The sequence below is a fragment of the Diaphorina citri genome, unplaced genomic scaffold (genome assembly GCF_000475195.1).
Source record: "Diaphorina citri unplaced genomic scaffold, Diaci psyllid genome assembly version 1.1 scaffold245, whole genome shotgun sequence".
Lineage (NCBI taxonomy): Eukaryota > Metazoa > Arthropoda > Insecta > Hemiptera > Psyllidae > Diaphorina > Diaphorina citri.
The window spans coordinates 107,952-128,147 of record NW_007377682.1 but is presented as its reverse complement, the minus strand read 5'-3'; the positions used below and the strand labels follow the sequence as shown (position 1 = coordinate 128,147).

At 38.1% G+C, this 20,196-nt stretch overlaps 1 protein-coding gene and 2 non-coding genes across 4 annotated transcripts; 2 read left to right on the top strand and 1 right to left on the bottom strand.

Moving 5' to 3' along the window:
* The first annotated feature begins 525 nt into the window (after positions 1–525).
* On the top strand, positions 526–17,739 carry LOC103506557 (cytochrome P450 307a1). Of its 2 annotated transcripts, none has more exons than XM_026821591.1 (3): positions 526–596; positions 15,626–16,420; positions 16,944–17,739. In XM_026821591.1, the coding sequence occupies exons 1-3, from the start codon at positions 536–538 to the stop codon at positions 17,285–17,287; spliced, it is 1,200 nt and encodes a 399-aa protein (XP_026677392.1). In that variant the 5' UTR covers positions 526–535; the 3' UTR covers positions 17,288–17,739. The 2 variants fall into 2 exon arrangements, with proteins under 2 accessions (XP_026677392.1, XP_026677391.1); XM_026821590.1 differs by lacking the exon at positions 526–596 and adding an exon at positions 5,064–6,238.
* Positions 17,740–19,293: 1,554 nt separating this feature from the next.
* Positions 19,294–19,366, top strand: Trnar-acg. Its single transcript has one exon. It is a non-coding gene; the product is annotated as a tRNA-Arg (tRNA).
* Positions 19,367–20,023: 657 nt separating this feature from the next.
* On the bottom strand, positions 20,024–20,096 carry Trnar-acg. The gene has a single exon. It is a non-coding gene; the product is annotated as a tRNA-Arg (tRNA).
* Positions 20,097–20,196: the final 100 nt, after the last annotated feature.

Here is a 20,196-nt window from a genome sequence, read left to right as displayed (position 1 = left end):
AATCCTTTTTTGTCTAATGTGACCAAAATTGGATTTATTTCAGGACCACAACTGGCCTAATGGACTGCAGGCGGATCCCTTGTCTTGAGCATTTGAGGAACATTTTTATAGGAAGCAACTCGTGCGAATTTATTCTGAAAGGATTTTACAATGGATATCAATATCAATCATATTCTCTATGAACACGGTACTTTAGGAAATCAATTTTCTGGTGAGTATTGCAACTAAAGCCTTTTAACGCCAGAATTTGAAGTGTTATTATGCCCAGCCTCCCTTGTAAGCGCTTGGTCGCGATTCGATTCCCGCCCGGTTCAAACATTATCCTAAACAGATACGGTTCGTTCTCGAAACGCGACGATGAGACTTTCGTTAAAGCTCCCTCTATCAAACGCTCCCTCTATTTATGTGACCAAAATTGGATTTATTTCAGGACCACAACTGGCCTAATGGACTGCAGGCGGATCCCTTGTCTTGAGCATTTGAGGAACATTTATAGGAAGCAACTCGTGCGAATTTATTCTGAAAGGATTTTACAATGGATATCAATATCAATCATATTCTCTATGAACACGGTACTTTAGGAAATCAATTTTCTGGTGAGTATTGCAACTAAAGCCTTTTAACGCCAGAATTTGAAGTGTTATTATGCCCAGCCTCCCTTGTAAGCGCTTGGTCGCGATTCGATTCCCGCCCGGTTCAAACATTATCCTAAACAGATACGGTTCGTTCTCGAAACGCGACGATGAGACTTTCGTTAAAGCTCCCTCTATCAAACGCTCCCTCTATTTAAAAAAAGTTTGAATTTTCTTTTATCAAGGGTTAAGTTTGAATCTCAGACAGTGCATTGTGTACACTTGAGTACAGTTTGTCCTTTCTCAAGTCCAAGGTTAAGCCAAACAAAAGGTTTCGTGTATTTGGGAGCCACACCAAATGAAACTTTGCGCCAAGATGTGGCACACCGCTTTCTCATCCAGACAAATTGAAGATTTTGTCGGCAGTTTTCATAACGCTGGATGTATATATGGCATTTGTCCTCAAGTATCGAAGAATTAAAAGGACAGGGTCGCAGACATGCAGCAAAAGTCCCTCATAATGTTTTTACAGGCAACATGTCAGTAAATAATAATACTCCGGTATATAACTATAACTTACCAACGAGTTATAGTTATATACCCGAGTATATTTATTTACTGACATGTTGCCTATAAAAACATTATGAGGGACTTTTGTTGCATGTCTGCGACCCTGTCCCTTTAATTCGTCGATACTTGAGGACAAATGCCTGTAACTGCTATGGTCTTATCGTCCCGAAATCGAAGAGAGAAGGAAGACAGGATAGGAGAAAGCCAGCCGTTCCGAGAACAAATCAGGATAAAATCCGCCCCGGGCGGGAATCGAACCCGCGGCCTAGCGCTTACAAGGCAGACGCACTACCAACTAAGCTTAACTAGGCTGGCTATCCTTGTTTTTGATTTTTCTTTTTTTTACTTACAGATGCAGCGCCCCTGAGGGCCAATAAAGTAAAAAAAAAAAAAAAAAAACCAAAAATTGCAATGCTTCCACTACCCATTCTAAATAAACTTGGAAGCAACTTGGAGCTGACTGAAATAACAATGGTGCTTTCTTGGTGCTTCTGGTCTTTTATTTCGCCAAGACAAGACAATGACAGTGCTTACTATTGTGAACATCACTATATACCAATTTCTATGTATATGGCGGTAGTATTGTTGCGAAAATCATCCAATAATAATGAAAAGATTTGGAGAAAGACGGTACTAACAATGCAGATTGCCAAAAATGTTAATGGTACCTAACTTTTTTTCTGAACAGGGAGGATACTCTATTTAAGTCCCCCTAGATTCCCTAGAACCAAATTTCAGCCCAAAAGCAATCACCCTAGGGCTGATTGAAAAGCTGATGAAAAATGCCGACCCCATCAGAACACGAGAAAAGGCGCCCAAAAGCAATCACCCTAGGGCTGATTGAAAAGCTGATGAAAAATGCCGACCCCATCAGAACACGAGAAAAGGCGAAGAAGAAGAAGAATAATAGGAGTGAAGAATTATCCATTGCTAATTGCTATCGTAGAGAAAACTTTTGTGAGGTGATAGAATTGTAATCTTCGGAACTAGGAGTTTCTAAGACAGGTAATTTCTTCCTGTCCCGACTTTGGTTTTAAAAACAGGAGACATATGACACATTTTTGATGTAACGCTAATTGCTATCGTAGAGAAAACTTTTGTGAGGTGATAGAATTGTAATCTTCGGAACTAGGAGTTTCTAAGACAGGTAATTTCTTCCCGACATTGGTTTTAAAAACAGGAGACATATGACACATTTTTGATGTATAATCATCGGAATTGGGTCGGGGCCAACCAAGGGTCTGGGGACAAAATCCCAGGTATCTCAACCTTTGGTTGCAATGTGGAATTGTTATTTAATATTCTGGAATCTTATGATCAGAATAACCCGTTGAACAGTTGGTGCACAATTTCCCCTTTTTCGATGAGTTTGGTTTGGAATTTTCGTCCAAGGAGGCTGAGAGGTGTTGCCAGCATTTCCTCAATGTTTAATGTCTTTTTTACTTCTCATTTTCATGAACGAAGGATATTGATGAAAAATTCATCGTAAACATTAATGATAATGTCACTTTCTTGCCCCAAATGCTCAGGCTATTTCCTCTACCCTACCGACCATCTCGTATAGTGGACTCGAAAAATTCGAATATTTATCTAACTGGACAACAAAGTACTCAGTGTTTACTAACTATAAGCTCGATATAATCAGTCATCCTTCACGAAGTTTTAAGTACAAACCGGATCACGTGACTTGAACACTAATCGATCGCTATATCCAGCGAAGTCAAGTGAGCTAAGGCACTGGCCCAAAATAAAACCCGCAGGCTTCTCCATCTCGCACAATTTCCTATCCAATTTCCTTTTCCCCTTTCTTCTTACCAAGTAAATGATGTACGAAATGCATCGTTTCAGGGTGTTCGCTTGTCTCCCTCTACCTTTTGAATGTGCAGATACAGTTGTATATTGCCTGCCACTTATGTTCAGACAGTCAAAACGTTTCAGGGCACAATTTCCTATCCAATTTCCTTTTCCCCTTTCTTCTTACCAAGTAAATGATGTACGAAATGCATCGTTTCAGGGTGTTCGCTTGTATCCCTCTACCTTTTGAATGTGCAGATACAGTTGTATATTGCCTGCCACTTATGTTCAGACAGTCAAAACGTTTCAGCTTTAATTCAACAATAATAAATTATCATCAAAGCTTGGTTAGACAATCAGGTGCCCTGTACAAGTTACATTATATTCTTGGCGTTTTGCAGCATGTTCTTGAGTCCGACTCGCGGTACAAGTTCCAGTAGACCAAAGATGAAAGGTACGACTGTGCCGCGGTCAAAGTCAATTAATTCACCATGTTGTGATCGATCCACATAATAGATAGGTATCGAGAGAAAGATTCGTAACTATAGCTCGCAGCTCCGCGATGCAACAATACGGTGAAGGCCACGGTCAAATAAACCGGCTTGGTCTAATATAATATAATAAACTCATGTAGCCTCTCTTCGGATCTTCCTGCTGGGATAGACATTAGGCTCATTTGAATAATTTGCTCTTGCAGAGAAGAAGGGGAACTAGAAAATTTGGAATGTTGCTCGGGTAGTCGTGGAAGAAGTTGGATAAAACTGACAGCTGATGCTCATGATATGATAGATGAAGATGGAACAGGTTATGTTGATATGTTTCTACAGAAAGATTCACAAAATACCACTCCCTGTCAGTCAAATCGGAAAATTAGAAGTTGTGAAAACGAGCCTTTGTTTTTTAATTAGAAGTAGTGTGTTTTACTTTTCTACGAGAAAAGTTTCTTTTAACAAACACCACTCGTCTTCCGTACGCCATGTATTTATTTGCCCATTTGCATAGCTAAAGCTAGGTCATCCGCAGGAAAAGTGTATTTTCCAGTCCCTCATCAACTACCAAATGACATAGTCGCCCGCTTCAATATTCATGTCAAATGTACAAACTTGAATATTATTCTTGACCGTGATCTTGGACCAATGACCGTGAACAAGTTTGATAGACTGGACTAGCTTGAATCATGAGTTATGTATTGTACCTATTAGGATCAATGTTGCTAATACGATCATACTCTTGGATTGTTCACAGCATTCAAGAATAGGAAAGAGTCTTCCTCTTCTTCATACTATTCTATCTTGGGCGATATTCTAGCAATCCTTTTTTGGCTGCTCTGTAGTCTGCAGCTTTACCCTTAGTGATTCTCATTTTGTTCTTGAAATACGTACAGACATCCGCGCCCCGGCATCTCTGCGCACAGTACAAATATGATTCCACAAAGATTTGACCATCATCCGCAAATATCAGGCTGATGTTCAAATCCGCAAAGATGTGTACGCATCTTTTTACACTACTTTATCCCATCGTTTTGTGGGGCGTTCAATCCACGATGTATTTTCCTACTTTCTAATTTTGTACACGTATGCTTGTAAATGCCGTCGTACATTACCTTTAAAAAAAGCTTTTCCTAATTTTAAATTAGCGAATAAACATTATCTCTATGATGCCTACATTTCCAAACAAAACTCTGGTGGGAATTTGAATTTGAAGTAAACCTTATCTTGAGACTACTATCAGCTGTCCATTGAAAAAGCCATAGCCATACTAAGAATTACTTACCTTACCACTCGATCGTCTGAATGTTATGCTGTTGTAATGATGTCACTTTGCAAATTTGAGCTTTTCCCTGTAAGATCGTTGAAATGTCTGTTTAGAAACACAGAAAATAATTTATAAATCAAATTTTCCAAAGTTTCTCTATTTTTTTACGATAGGTTTTGTGTCATCTCATCTGAAAGTACGAGTATGAAATTATGAAGGTTTTTCCAAGATTTCGTCTGAAATTTGCTGACTAGTTTATTATTGTTATTGGTGGATTTCTGGTTATAGTAATTCGTAAAGATCTTTCTTATTTCTTCAGAACCGAAGATCAGACCACTTGGTGTAAGTCTTTCATTCAGTTTGGTTGGGTAGATAAAAAATATTTCAACAAAGTTATTTTTTCCATTTCTTTCCGTTTGTTTAATTCTCACTTCTTAAATATTTATTTCCTTTCGTAATATCTGTTTATTGTTTAAGTGTTTTGTGTAGTTTTTACTAATCTCTTTTAATCAGTGCTTTATTTATTAAAAATCTTATAAAAACCAAAAAATAAATAAATTTGCAGTAAATTACAATCTTTTAGTCAAAGGCTTTAAAATTGAAAATATAATACGAGCATTTTAAAAAACACGTGTCACCCGATTAGAAAATCGTTAATTTTCAAATTTAAATGTGTAGGTAACATTAAAAATCACCCGTTATAATGTCCTACTCGTTGTAAAATTATTCTTAATCACAGTAACCACTTGTAAATCTTCTATCGGACATATAGTAAACTGGTAAAAAAAAAGAACTTTTATCACGACCTTTCGGATTTCGGACTTTTGAAAAAACATAAAAAAAGATTAATTATTATTATTTTTTTTTATCAACAAAAGAAAAGAACTCATTTGGCAATAAATCATAAATGTGTTAAAAAAATAATTAGGTTAAGTTGTGTGAAAATTCTCGGGGAAGGGGTACCAGCTCACATTTTGATTGGGTGAAAGAAGAAAGGGTATTCCAAGAGTGGGGGAACCGAAGTAGAGTTTTGGTGTTGAAGAGAAATGGGTACTGAAATAATTTCGGTGTAATCAACATTTAGGGATGCCGAAGTGGATTTTATATTACGAAAAAACTTTTGCTTTCTTAGTGTTGACTAGTAGGTGAAGGACTTCGCACGGTCGACAACATGTATTCTCAATTGCTATCTATTTTCCTATCAGTGATTTTATTAATAACATTATTTTATTTTTATTATAAATTTTATTTAACTAGAGTGTCGAAAAAATCGTCCATCGTTCACACTTTGGCCCCGGGGCCACGACCATATCCTGTCATCGGTAACTTGGCCTGCTTTCGAGAATGTGATACACCGTTCCGAGTTTTTACAAATCTATCCAAAGTATATGGTGACATTTATTCGCTCCAAATGGGCACTACCCCATGCATTGTGGTCAATAGTTTCGAGCTCATCAAGGAAATTCTCATTGTACAAGGATCTCTTTTTGGAGGACGTCCAGATTTTATTCGCTACCATCGGATATTCGGAAACGACCGAAATAATTGTAAGTAACCTTTATTCGCTCCAAATGGGCACTACCCCATGCATTGTGGTCAATAGTTTCGAGCTCATCAAGGAAATTCTCATTGTACAAGGATCTCTATTTGGAGGACGTCCAGATTTTATTCGCTACCATCGAATATTCGGAAACGACCGAAATAATTGTAAGTAAAACCAAATTTTATTTATTTATTTTTTAACTAATTCTATCTACCTGCCAATCTAGGCGTTTTTGAGAGAAGATTTTATCGATCCATCTGACGATCTTGAAACCTAAGAGTAAAGTTCGTTACCTATTCAATTCCGTCCTCCTAATGTATGAATCTCAGTCCAAGTTTATTGAGTTTTCCAATCTCCTCACTCTAAAAAAAAGTCGTTAATCGTTTGGGTTGGCCAGTTTTCAAAGTAATTTCTTCTTTTTGGGCTTACATAAACTGGGTGACAAAATTAGCCGAACGCTCGTATTGTAAGTAAAACCAAATTTTATTTATTTATTTTTTAACTAATTCTATCTACCTGCCAATCTAGGCGTTTTTGAGAGAAGATTTTATCGATCCATCTGACGATCTTGAAACCTGAGAGTAATGTTCGTTACCTATTCAATTCCGTCCTCCTAATGTATGAATCTCAGTCCAAGTTTATTGAGTTTTCCAATCTCCTCACTCTAAAAAAAGTCGTTAATCGTTTGGGTTGGCCAGTTTTCAAAGTAATTTCTTCTTTTTGGGCTTACATACACTGGGTGACAAAATTAGCTGAACGCTCGTATTGAGTTTTCCAATCTCCTCACTCTAAAAAAAAAAGTCGTTAATCGTTTGGGTTGGCCAGTTTTCAAAGTAATTTCTTCTTCTTGGGCTTACATACACTGGGTGACAAAATTAGCCGAACGCTCGTTTTTTTGGTTTTTCTCAAACGGCTGTTCAGTGTTCAATTTTTTTCGGGAAAACCATCATTATTGTTATAACGCTCGTATTTTTTGGTTTTTCTCAAACGGCTGTTCAGCGTTCAATTTTTTTCGGGAAAACCATCATTATTGTTATTTTTGTTGTAAAGTTTAAAACTTATTCCACAAGAGGCTAGGGTCCAGTGAATTTTTTTGAATTTTTACCAGTAGTAAATTCTGTGTTCTTTTCTAAAGCACATGGTTCAAAAATGGTGTAAAAATATTGAGAAGAAAAATGTTACGTTAACATTTATCTCCAGAAACATGCATTTTCAGCAAAAAACTGATCCTTGTTTTTGATTTTTCTTTTTTTTACTCCCAGATTATGTAGGTATGTGGTCTTGTGGAATAAGTTTTAAACTTGGGAACTGTAACTGCTATGGTCTTATCGTCCCGAAATCAAAGAGAGAAGGAAGACAGGATAGGAGAAAGCCAGCCGTTCCGAGAACAAACATTATCCCATCAGGATAAAATCCGCCCCGGGCGGGAATCGAACCCGCGGCCTAGCGCTTACAAGGCAGACGCACTACCAACTAAGCTAACTAGGCTGGCTATCCTTGTTTTTGATTTTTCTTTTTTTACTTATGTAGGTAGGTATGCGGTCTTGCGAAATAAGTTTTAAATTTTACAAAAAATAACATTAATGATGGTTTTCCCGAAAAAAATTGAACACTATACAGCAGTTTGAGGCGGAATAAGTTTTAAATTTTACAAAAAATAACATTAATGATGGTTTTCCCGAAAAAAATTGAACACTATACAGCAGTTTGAGACCCCGGGCGGGAATCGAACCCGCGGCCTAGCGCTTACAAGGCAGACGCACTACCAACTAAGCTAACTAGGCTGGCTATCCTTGTTTTTTGATTTTTCTTTTTTTACTTACAGATTATGTAGGTATGCGGTCTTGCGGAATAAGTTTCAAATTTTACAAAAAATAACATTAATGATGGTTTTCCCGAAAAAAATTGAACCAAAAAATACGAGCGTTCGGCTAATTTTGTCACCCAACTCACCTAGTGTATTTTCAGTGTTCGAATCAAGTTTTCAAAAAACCAAACCGCTCAGTTGGTTGGGTATGTGAGGTGCGTTGAAGCAACTTTGCGTAGGTTATGTAATAACCTGTAGTGCCTAACCCACTCGAAAAAATTTTTCAGTCCTCCTTGCGCCTATCAGATCTAGTGGTGTAGCGATTGACTTCGTGATTTTTATAGGGCAATGCCAGCCACAAAGAGATCTTCGTTTAGGCTTTCCTGTTTATGTGAGGTGCGTTGAAGCAACTTTGCGTAGGTTATGTAATAACCTGTAGTGCCTAACCCACTCGAAAAAATTTTTCAGTCCTCCTTGCCTATCAGATCTAGTGGTGTAGGGATTGACTTCGTGATTTTTATAGGGCAATGTCAGCCACAAAGAGATCTAGTGGTGTAGCGATTGACTTCGTGATTTTTATAGGGCAATGCCAGCCACAAAGAGATCTTCGTTTAGGTTTTCCTGTTGTGTCCGGAAATGGTCTTGTTCAAATGTAGAAATTTTACTGTTCTTCACGCTTTGAATCTATGGTTGTCGGTTCAAACTGGGCGATGAAAAACTTCGACAGACCATTTTCCTTTTCCTTTCCTCAAATTTTGAGCATAACGCGAAAAATTTCAAATAATGAAATTTGTCGGAAAATGTGATCTGAAGTTTTAAGTACAAACCGGATCACGTGACTTGAACACTAATCGATCGCTATATCCAGCGAAGTCAAGTGAGCTAAGGCACTGGCCCAGAATAAAACCCGCAGGCTTCTCCATCTCACATCTCCTGAATGCAAAGCCTCATCGCTCAATGTGAACTTCTGATGTAACTGAGGTTTGTCCTTGGCCTTCATCTGATTATGTGAGTAACTGCCTGAGGCACTTCTTACACTCTTCATGTATAATCAACTTTTTCTTTCAGAACCTCTTGTGTGTGGAAGAGCATGCGAAATTTAACTTTGTATAAAATCTAGTATGGAGCTTATACTTTGGGCTCTCTCCATCTCACATCTCCTGAATGCAAAGCCTCATCGCTCAATGTGAACTTCTGATGTAACTGAGGTTTGTCCTTGGCCTTCATCTGATTATGTGAGTAACTGCCTGAGGCACTTCTTACACTCTTCATGTATAATCAACTTTCTTTCAGAACCTCTCTTGTGTGTGGAAGAGCATGCGAAATTTAACTTTGTATAAAATCTAGTATGGAGCTTATACTTCGGGCTTGGGGGGTTTTGGCCACAGCGCCTAGAGCTGTCTAGACAGTGCTCACAACCCGACTTGAAGTTGGAGATTACAATCGTGATTGGTCATGAGCGGAAATTTCTTGTCTTGTCCTTGGCCTTCATCTGATTATGTGAGTAACTGCCTGAGGCACTTCTTACACTCTTCATGTATAATCAACTTTCTTTCAGAACCTCTTGTGTGTGGAAGAGCATGCGAAATTTAACTTTGTATAAAATCTAGTATGGAGCTTATACTTCGGGCTCGGGGGGTTTTGGCCACAGCGCCTAGAGCTGTCTAGACAGTGCTCACAACCCGACTTGAAGTTAGAGATTACAATCGTGATTGGTCATGAGCGGAAATTTCTTTAAACCCAATTTACGTCATACCAATTTCATTACCTTGAATCGTGGTTGGACCTTGAAACTAGAGATCCAAAACTTGTGTTCAGCGAAATGCTTCGAAATCAAAGCAAACGCTTTTCTTGGCCATAAAAGTCTATACTTATTGACAAAATAACCACGAATCAGAACTCACAATTACAATCAATTGCATGACTAAATACTTGAGTAGATCTGAATACTTAATGATAAAATGCCGTAGTTGTAGGTATTATGTCATACAAAGATAATGTACCTAAGTTAAGTAGAAGACCAACATTTAAACAAGTCATAGTAAAAAAAAAAAACTATTGACTCAACAAAAATTAAAATGGATTCATAAATGAAGTGTGTAAATCCCCACCTGGACACATGAATGGGGTGTCTTTACTTAACAGATATATGTACCTATCTGTATCTGATTCTAATGAATTAAAAATTCATATTGCACCAAAGTAAATATTTGGATATGTAAACAATTCTATTAACCCATTAAAGGCCACCCAAGCTCAAACAACATCAGAATTAGAAAGATAACCACCGATATAATATGGTCCCTAGAATGTACTCGTATATAGCCCTTCAGTCAGTCAAGAGTCAAGTGGGTGAATATTATTTCACTAAGTGTGTGAATCAGGCCATTCATTTCTGCCACCCATTAGGTTATTTCGACCAAGTTTGTTTTGATTTTAGCTGTAACGTGGTTTTCCTCCATAGGTACCTTGCCACCTGTGTTTTTCTCTGATCCTATCTGTATCTGATTCTAATGAATTAAAAATTCATATTGCACCAAAGTAAATATTTGGATATGTAAACAATTCTATTAACCCATTAAATGCCACCCAAGCTCAAACAACATCAGGATTAGAAAGATAACCACCGATATAATATGGTCCCTAGAATGTACTCGTAATCTCGTATATAGCCCTTCAGTCAGTCAAGAGTCAAGTGGGTGAATATTATTTCACTAAAGCGTGTGAATCAGGCCATTCATTTCTGCCACCCATTAGGTTATTTCGACCAAGTTTGTTTTGATTTTGGCTGTCACGTGGTTTTCCTCCATAGGTACCTTGCCACCTGTGTTTTTCTCTGATTTTAAATATTGTTAGCATACAAATACTCGTACGTATTTGAACAATAATTGAATGAAAGTACAAGCAGACAAGCACTCGCAATTTGATTTTAAATATTGTTAGCATACAAATACTCGTACGTATTTGAACAATAATTGAATGAAAGTACAAGCAGACAAGCACTCGCTAGGTTATTTCGACCAAGTTTGTTTTGATTTTGGCTGTCACGTGGTTTTCCTCCATAGGTACCTTGCCACCTGTGTTTTTCTCTGATTCCAAATATTTTTAGCATACAAATACTCGTACGTATTTGAACAATAATTGAATGAAAGTACAAGCAGACAAGCACTCGGAATTACTACGTACGTAATTGCGAAATACAGAAATGTGTCGTCATCCATAAAAACTACGTTGAAATTAATTTTACCTTCTGTGCTGTGGCGATTTGATTGACTATTTTTGTGATGATAGCAGATGTCAAAAACTCAAAAATTCTCGCCTCTCAATACGAAATACAGAAATGTGTCGTCATCCATAAAAACTACGTTGAAATTAATTTTACCTTCTGTGCTGTGGCGATTTGATTGACTATTTTTAACCATCTCCTTTATTTCATTGATCTTGTATTTATATCATCACATGTGACTGAATGGTGTATAACTTATAATACACGTGGGACCTTCTGAAATCAAAATCAACAGTCATGTGATTAGCATCGATATGTACCACTTGTACTTAAATTTCAGTGGCAACCATATCAAAGTCATGCCTTGAGATAAAGTGAAATGTAAATAATAAAAACCTGGTGTGAACATCACACGACTTTCCTTATCCTATTGAATGATGCTTATTTGAGTGTTCTTTTACCCTAACTTTTACAATACCTCTAACCTTTTACACTACCTCTTTTACAATACCTCGATATAGCTGAAATGCGCCAAAAAACGGTAGATAACCGCCAACCGCAGCACTTATCTCAACCAAGTTTCATGTCGCATCCTTGTCACATTTGTGAACTAGGTATATACCAAATTTCAAATCTCTAATAGCTCATACCGTTCCTGAACATCACACGACTTTCCTTATCCTATTGAATGATGCTTATTTGAGTGTTCTTTTACCCTAACTTTTACAATACCTCTAACCGTTTACAATACCTCGATATAGCTGAAAACCGCCAAAAAACGGTAGATAACCGCCAACCGCAGCACCTATCTCAACCAAGTTTCATGTCGCATCCTTGTCACATTTGTGAACTAGGTATATACCAAATTTCAAATCTAATAGCTCATACCGTTCCCGAGATATTGTTAAATTACAGCAAAAACCGCCAAAAAGCGGTAGAATGCCGCCAAGTGTTGCACCGGTCTAAACCAAAAGTTCCGATTGTTAAATTACACCGAAAACCGCCAAAAAGCGGTAAAATGCCGCCAAGCGTTGCATCGGTCTTAACCAAAAGTTTCGTGTCGCATTCTCACATTTCACAGCTACATACCAAATTTCAAGTCTCTAGCTCTTACCCTTCTCGAGATATTTTGTTTACAGACAGACAGACACACACACGGACCAAAATGTCTTCTGCCATCGGAAACGTGATTCCAGAATTCCCCTTCTTGTGTTTCCTTGAAACTTTTACTTGTCCCTTATAGGTATCACTGACTCGCAGCTCGCTAATTTCAATTTTCATGAGTTAGAGAAGGATCCCAAAATCCCAAATCTCACTTGTCTTGATTTATGATACTGGGGCGCTTGAACAGAGGACACATCAAGAGGAAAAAATCTCCATGAATTTTATCATACTTGTTCGCCACTGCTTCCTAAAACCTGATTTGAATTTGGAATTCATCATGCCCAGGAAAACACTAAATAGGTATCATCTATTCAAATTTTTGAAACTTGTGCTCCGAGGACTAGATATAAGGTACATCAGCAGGTACTCAGATGTTAACATGGGTATTTGAAATGTAGGTTTTGTATTTTTTTGGCTGTTCAATCTGCTACAGGATGTGATATAATACCTAGTGTCTCATCCATATTTTGGTACCTAATTAATTTCCCCAATGTGGAGGAAAATTCTGACGGACCGATTAGCAGTTTGATGTCCAACTCTATCCTTAATTACTCTAAGTATGTTTGTTTTTGTTTGTTTGTTTTTTTTGGGGGGGGGGGATATCCCGGGAGTACAATATTACATAGAGCTATGTGGACGAAATGAAGTTGTAACTTTCAAAGTCGGTATAAAGGCACCTTGCTGTTTTTCAAATGTCACCGTCTAATTAAGAGACTTTGAACTAATTTCACTATTTGATGACGAAAGGAGATTATAAACAGACACTCTTTATTGGATTTACCTTGAGTATCTCACCCTGTACATTGTGTACAAGAAAACTTGGTCATGAAATCATGGGAACCACCACATACTAACACCTGACAATAGGGTTAAGACTTGGAGGGGGGGGTGCTGGGATTTTTTTCGTGTCCAGAAATATCAATTGTTGCAGGTAAAGATTGTTGAAAATTTGAATAGCCGCGTCTTCAATTAAAATGATTGTTCTGAGAAGCGTCAAACAAAAACTTGACTGGAAATCAAGCTGAAAGTCTGAGTGTGGTGCTTTTATAAAATTATTAAGTTCACATTATTTCTCCTCCGTCAATAATGACCAATTTCACTTTTTACCTAATCGCTAGGAATTGATGTTATCGAATGATTTGGTTCATTTTTATTTTCAGTCGTCTATTAAAAAGTTAACGACCATTTCTATGACACATCGTGATACCCTATGTCGAACTTGAATGCCAAAGCACATAATTTGTGTGTTGGCGCCCTCTTTGTACTCAAAATGTTTTTGGTAGCCTAGTCATGTAATTATTGACCATCATCCCTTTCTTCGCGTTATTCAAATCTGAGTGGGCAGACTTCCAAGGTAATCCACATCGTACAGAAATCATCAAAACTACCCTTGTGTCGTGAGGTAACACAGGTACTTGAATTTTGATTATTATTACACTCAGCTGGTACCCAAAGTACCAAGATACATCCTCTCGTTTCTAGCCCCGGAACTCTCAGCTAATGTGATACAGGTCCTGGATTCCTGATTATTCATTGTAGGGAAATAGATACACCTTGATTTAACTTTCCGAAATTTTACTTTTGTCTGTTCATAGTTTAGAGTCGTGGTCTTCTTGTTACAAAATTTCATGTCTGTATGTTTCTGTCTGTTACCAAAACGTGTTTTGGCACTAAAAACTGACCTTCGAAAATTTGACCCGATTACATTACTTTCCTTCTTATAGGATAAGGAAAGTAAAAAGTGTTACGAGTCAGGAAGACCCATCTAAATTTTTGAATGAGATACTTGTATCTAAAATGATAAAATGAAAGCTTATAAGATACTTCAGAACTTGTATCTAAAATGATAAAATGAAAGCTTATAAGTTACTTCAGACAGAAAATGTCTTCTGCCATCGGAAACGTGATTCCAGAATTCCCCTTCTTGTGTTTCCTTGAAACTTTTACTTGCCCCTTATAGGTATCACTGACTCGCAGCTCGCTAATTTCAATTTTCATGTAAGTTCACATTATTTCTCCTCCGTCAATAATGACCAATTTCACTTTTTACCTAATCGCTAGGAATTGATGTTATCGAATGATTTGGTTCATTTTTATTTTCAGTCGTCTATTAAAAAGTTAACGACCATTTCTATGACACATCGTGATACCCTATGTCGAACTTGAATGCCAAAGCACATAATTTGTGTATCGCTAGGAATTGATGTTATCGAATGATTTGGTCCATTTTTATTTTCAGTCGTCTATTAAAAAGTTAACGACCATTTCTATGACACATCGTGATACCCTAAGTCGAACTTGAATGCCAAAGCACATAATTTGTGTGTTGGCGCCCTCTTTGTACTCAAAATGTTTTTGGTAGCCTAGTCATGTAATTATTGACCATCATCCCTTTCTTCGCGTTATTCAAATCTGAGTGGGCAGACTTCCAAGGTAATCCACATCGTACAGAAATCATCAAAACTACCCTTGTGTCGTGAGGTAACACAGGTACTTGAATTTTGATTATTATTACACTCAGCTGGTACCCAAAGTACCAAGATACATCCTCTCGTTTCTAGCCCCGGAACTCTCAGCTAATGTGATACAGGTCCTGGATTCCTGATTATTCATTGTAGGGAAATAGATACACCTTGATTTAACTTTCCGAAATTTTACTTTTGTCTGTTCATAGTTTAGAGTCGTGGTATTCTTGTTACAAAATTTCATGTCTGTATGTTTCTGTCTGTTACGATGATAAGTCTGTTTTTATCCTCTTTTCACGAGAAAACGGCTGGTCACACTAGGATTCCTAGTTTCTACATATGTATACCTGTATGAAATTTATAAGTGTCTAATAACTTATTTGCTAATTTATTTCTAACGAACTTTCCCATCTTGTCTGTTACGATCATAAGTCTGTTTTTATCCTCTTTTCACGAGAAAACGGTTGGTCACACTAGGATTCCTAGTTTCTACATATGTATACCTGTATGAAATTTATAAATGTCTAATAACTTATTTGGTAATTTATTTCTAACGAACTTTCCCATATGTCTGTTACGATCATAAGTCTGTTTTTATCCTCTTTTCACGAGAAAACGGTTGGTCACACTAGGATTCCTAGTTTCTACATATGTATGAAATTTATAAATGTCTTATAACTTATTTGCTAATTTATTTCTAACGAACTTTCCCATCTTTTTTTGTTTCAGCATTGGCGCTCTGTGATTGGTCAAGTCTTCAAGAGAAGCGTCGCCGAATAGCTCGCAAATATTGTTCGCCTCGTATTATCTCTTCAAACTACCAGCTTATGTCGAAGATCAGTTTGATAGAAACCCCAATCTTGCTAAAAGCCATCCACAAAAGAATCCTCTCGGGTAACAAGAGTGTCAAAATCAAGCCGTTGCTGCAGAGTGCCTTTTCCAACATGTTCACTCAGTATCTGTGTTCTACTCGGTTTGACTACGAAGACAAACAGCTTCAAACCATGGTTCGAAATTTCGACGAAATATTTTATGAAATCAACCAAGGACATCCCGTGGATTTCTTGCCCTGGCTAAATCCATTCTTCTCCAAACACATGAACAAGATCGCAGGCTGGGCCAATGAAATCCGGGAAATCATGCTTGAAAGAATCATTAAGCAACATTTAGACACTGTAGACTATGATGATCACCCTAGAGATTTCACTGATGCTTTGCTGCAATATTTCCGAGAAGACGAGGAGTTGTCTTGGGATCACATCATGTTCGACCTGGAAGATTTCATCGGAGGACATGCAGCCCTTGGTAACCTGGTCATGCTGATATTAATTTACCTCATGAAGAACCCGCACTGTATTGACAAGATTCGACAGGAGATTGACGCTGTCACTGGAGGACTGCGAGACGTTTGCATGGATGACAAATATAAGATGCCTTACACAGAAGCTCTAGTGTTTGAAACATTGAGGATATGTGCGTCCCCTATCGTACCACATGTAGCTACGGAAGACACCACTGTTGCAGGTAAGAATCCATTCTGAAAATTCGGACCAATTCCATACATAAAACACCTAAGCGAAAACGTAAATTGTAGACCATTTTCCACTTTTTTTTTAGAACTATCTATCTTTTCTTGTGCTAAAGCCAACATTGGTTTATAGATCCAGGGCTTTGTGTTGTCATAATGGTTAATAAAAAAAAAGGTTAGAATTAGGGCTTTACACAGTACCTACTACCTACGTATATCATAAAAATGAATTAGCGTCCGTACCATATAATTTAAATATATGCGACCTATCCAATTAAATCGGAAGGCTCAGAGGTAAATTTACATGGATACTTCCTTCTAAAACTATCTTAACCCCGAAACTACTTTTTTTCGATAACCATTCTTAAAGATGTAGTATAAATTTAAGTGACCTTTAGTTTTATCTAGGACTTTATATGTATGTACATGATCCTCCTTATTTGTCCTAGAAAAAATCCTTCCGAGTATTTCTTGATCAGTTTTTTATTTATTATTATATTATATTGGTTTTGCTTTCAGGTTATTCCGTATGTAAAGGCACCGTTGTCATATTAAACAATTTCGATCTGAACACATCAGACCTGTATTGGGACGAGCCCACGAAATTCAAACCAGAGCGATTCATTTCACAAGATGGCATTGTAGTCAAACCTTCCCATTTCATCCCGTTTGGCACCGGAAAGCGAACGTGTATCGGTCAAAAACTTGTCACTGATTTTACCTTCATAGTTATCACGTCCATTTTAAATCATTATGACGTATCCTATCCAAATATGGACGAATTAAAGCTAGTCCCAGCCTGTGTGGCGTTACCGGCTGAAACTTATGAGTTAGAGTTCACACTGAGGAAGGATTTGTTTTGAAAAGTAGGTAAACATGACTCAGGTGAGGTTTCTCTTTTGAACTGCCAAGGGTTGATTACACTGAGCCTTTACGCCGTTTAGTCACTGCGATACAATTGAGTTGGCATTGAACCTTTTTTCGAATTCCTTCCATTTTATCCTTAAAACTAAAAGTACCTAGTGTAATCAACCCTTTAGGGGAAGAAAATTGACATAATCTGAATTCTCAGAGATTTGTTGCTGTTTCATCCATGTACCTACATGGTGAATTTCAATGTTTAATTAGTTTTATTGTTGTATATTTAATGCCACTATAAGGTGAACTTTGCAGGTTTGTCGCATCGGATAGAGATTCCTCAAGAGGACTAGGCCATCTGTTTTCACAACTTTTAATCCTGATCAAACAGTGGAAACTCTGAAATAGCTGCCCTAGTCTACCCTTGAGGTGATTCTATCGGATGTAACAGGTCTATAGAGATTCCTCAAGAGTCAAGAGGACTAGGCCATCTGTTTTCATAACTTTTAATCCTGATCAAACAGTGGAAACTCTGAAATAGCTGTCCTAGTCTACCCTTGAGGTGATTCTATCGGATGTAACAGGTCTAGTCCAAAGCGTGGGGTACTGTAGGGTACTTACTGAATGGCGACCACAACGCTTTCTCGGACAAGCGAAAAAGCTTCACTCATCTGGGTACTTGTTCAGAATTCACGTCAATGGAAAATTGCTAAAAAAAAAATGTCACAATTTGAGCAGTGACCAGTGGTATTATAAGGTTAGGTTAAACGCAGAAAGGAGCTACCCTCGTCTGTATCGTAGTTTGTCCTTCATTAGATGTACAGGATTGACACACCATCCGAAACGGAAGACACCATGGCATTGCTTGAGGTGACCATGAGCAACTTTCCAATGAAAGGAAAATTAGTGAGTCAGTTTTACAAGATTTACGGAATTATTACCGAGAATAGTGGTGGACCAAAATATGGAGAAATTTGGGGTTTTAAATGTCGCTGTACAAGTTGTAAAAGTGAACTATGGCTGAATTTTGGAACATGGATGCGAAATGTTCTTACCGCCAGCCTATTTAGCTTGGTTGGTAGCGCGTCTGCCTTGGAAACGAGGCCGCGGATTCGATTTCCGCCTTGGGCGGATTTATCCGGAACGGATAATGTTCGTTCATGGAACGGCTGGCCTTCAAGATACAATGTAGCCTACTGGTTCTTCCATACTGCCACCTGTTCAGTTCCTGACGTTGCCTTCATTGTAGAAAACGAAAGAAAATGGAGCAGAGAGTGCGGCCTATGTCGCCTTGGGCGGATTTATCCGGAACGGATAATGTTCGTTCTTGGAACGGCTGGCCTTCAGGATACAATGTAGCCTACTGGTTCTTCCATACTGCCACCTGTCCAGTTCCTGACGTTGCCTTCATTGTAGAAAACGAAAGAAAATGGAGCAGACAGTGCGGCCTATGTCACGTTAGTGGAGATGACATTTTACCATGTACCTACCTAGGTGCCCCCTTTGTAACTGATTAGCTGATTACCTATACCCTTGGGCGGATTTATCCGGAACGGATAATGTTCGTTCTTGGAACGGCTGGCCTTCAGGATACAATGTAGCCTACTGGTTCTTCCATATTGCCATCTGTCCAGTTCCTGACGTTGCCTTCATTGTAGAAAACGAAAGAAAATGGAGCAGAGAGTGCGGCCTATGTCACGTTAGTGGAGATGACATTTTACCATGTACCTACCTAGGTGCCCCCTTTGTAACTGATTAGCTGATTACCTATACCTACCTCTATGTACGTTGTGTTTATGACTACATTGACTACGCCTACCTCATTGATTGATTTTATGTTCATCCCTTTGTAACTGATTAGCTGATTACCTATACCTACCTCTATGTACGTTGTGTTTATGACTACATTGACTACGCCTACCTCATTGATTTTATGCTCACAGGTACCTACTTTAGTTTAATTTCTTTTTGTTCCAGTTTTGTACGTCGATCAAATCGTCTCTAATTAACTGGCCTTGTGGCGCAACGGATAACGCGTCTGACTACGGATCAGAAGATTCCAGGTTCGAATCCTGGCAAGGTCGATAATTTTTTCTCCACTCTTCACTCTGGCATGGGAAGGTAAGTGATTAAACCGCATTAATCGAGTTGTTAACAGTTTGCGTAGCCCAAATCCAAGCTTCCTCTATCCTGGCAAGGTCGATAATTTTTTCTCCACTCTTCACTCTGGCATGGGAAGGTAAGTGATTAAACCGCATTAATCGAGTTGTTAACATTTGGCGTGGTAAGCCCAAATCCAAGCTTCCTCTTACATATATTCCGCGACAAAAGTGAGTTTAAACTTTTTTTTTTTTTAAGTCAATCAGATTGCTTAATCCGCGAGTTAAACTTGAACCTTTGTTGACCTGACCGTAAGTAATCCAACAGTTTTGGTTTCATCTCGTTTTTTTTTTTAAACAGGTTTGATGGAGGGAACTGTCACAACGAAGGTCTCATCGTCCCGAAATCGAAGACAGAATAGGAGAAAGCCAGCCGTTCCGAGAATGAACCTTATCCCTTCAGGATAAATCCCTCCAGCTGGGAGTCGAACCCGCGCCCTAGCGCTTACAAGGCAGATGCTCTACCCATCTAGCTAACTACGCTGGCTCATTCATAAATAGAGGACGAGGAGGTAGGTATCTTTTTTCATTGACAAGGGAATAGAAAATTTATCCATATTTCGTAAAAAAAAAAAAAAATTGCGCCCTTGCCAGGATTCGAACCTGGAATCTTCTGATCCGTAGTCAGACGCGTTATCCGTTGCGCCACAAGGCCCTGTGATGATGGAGGGCAAAAAAAAGCACATTTTAAAAGCGGATTAGCTTCGTTTGTGTCTTCATTTTCCAAAGGTGAGAGTTTTCTCTTTTTTTTAATT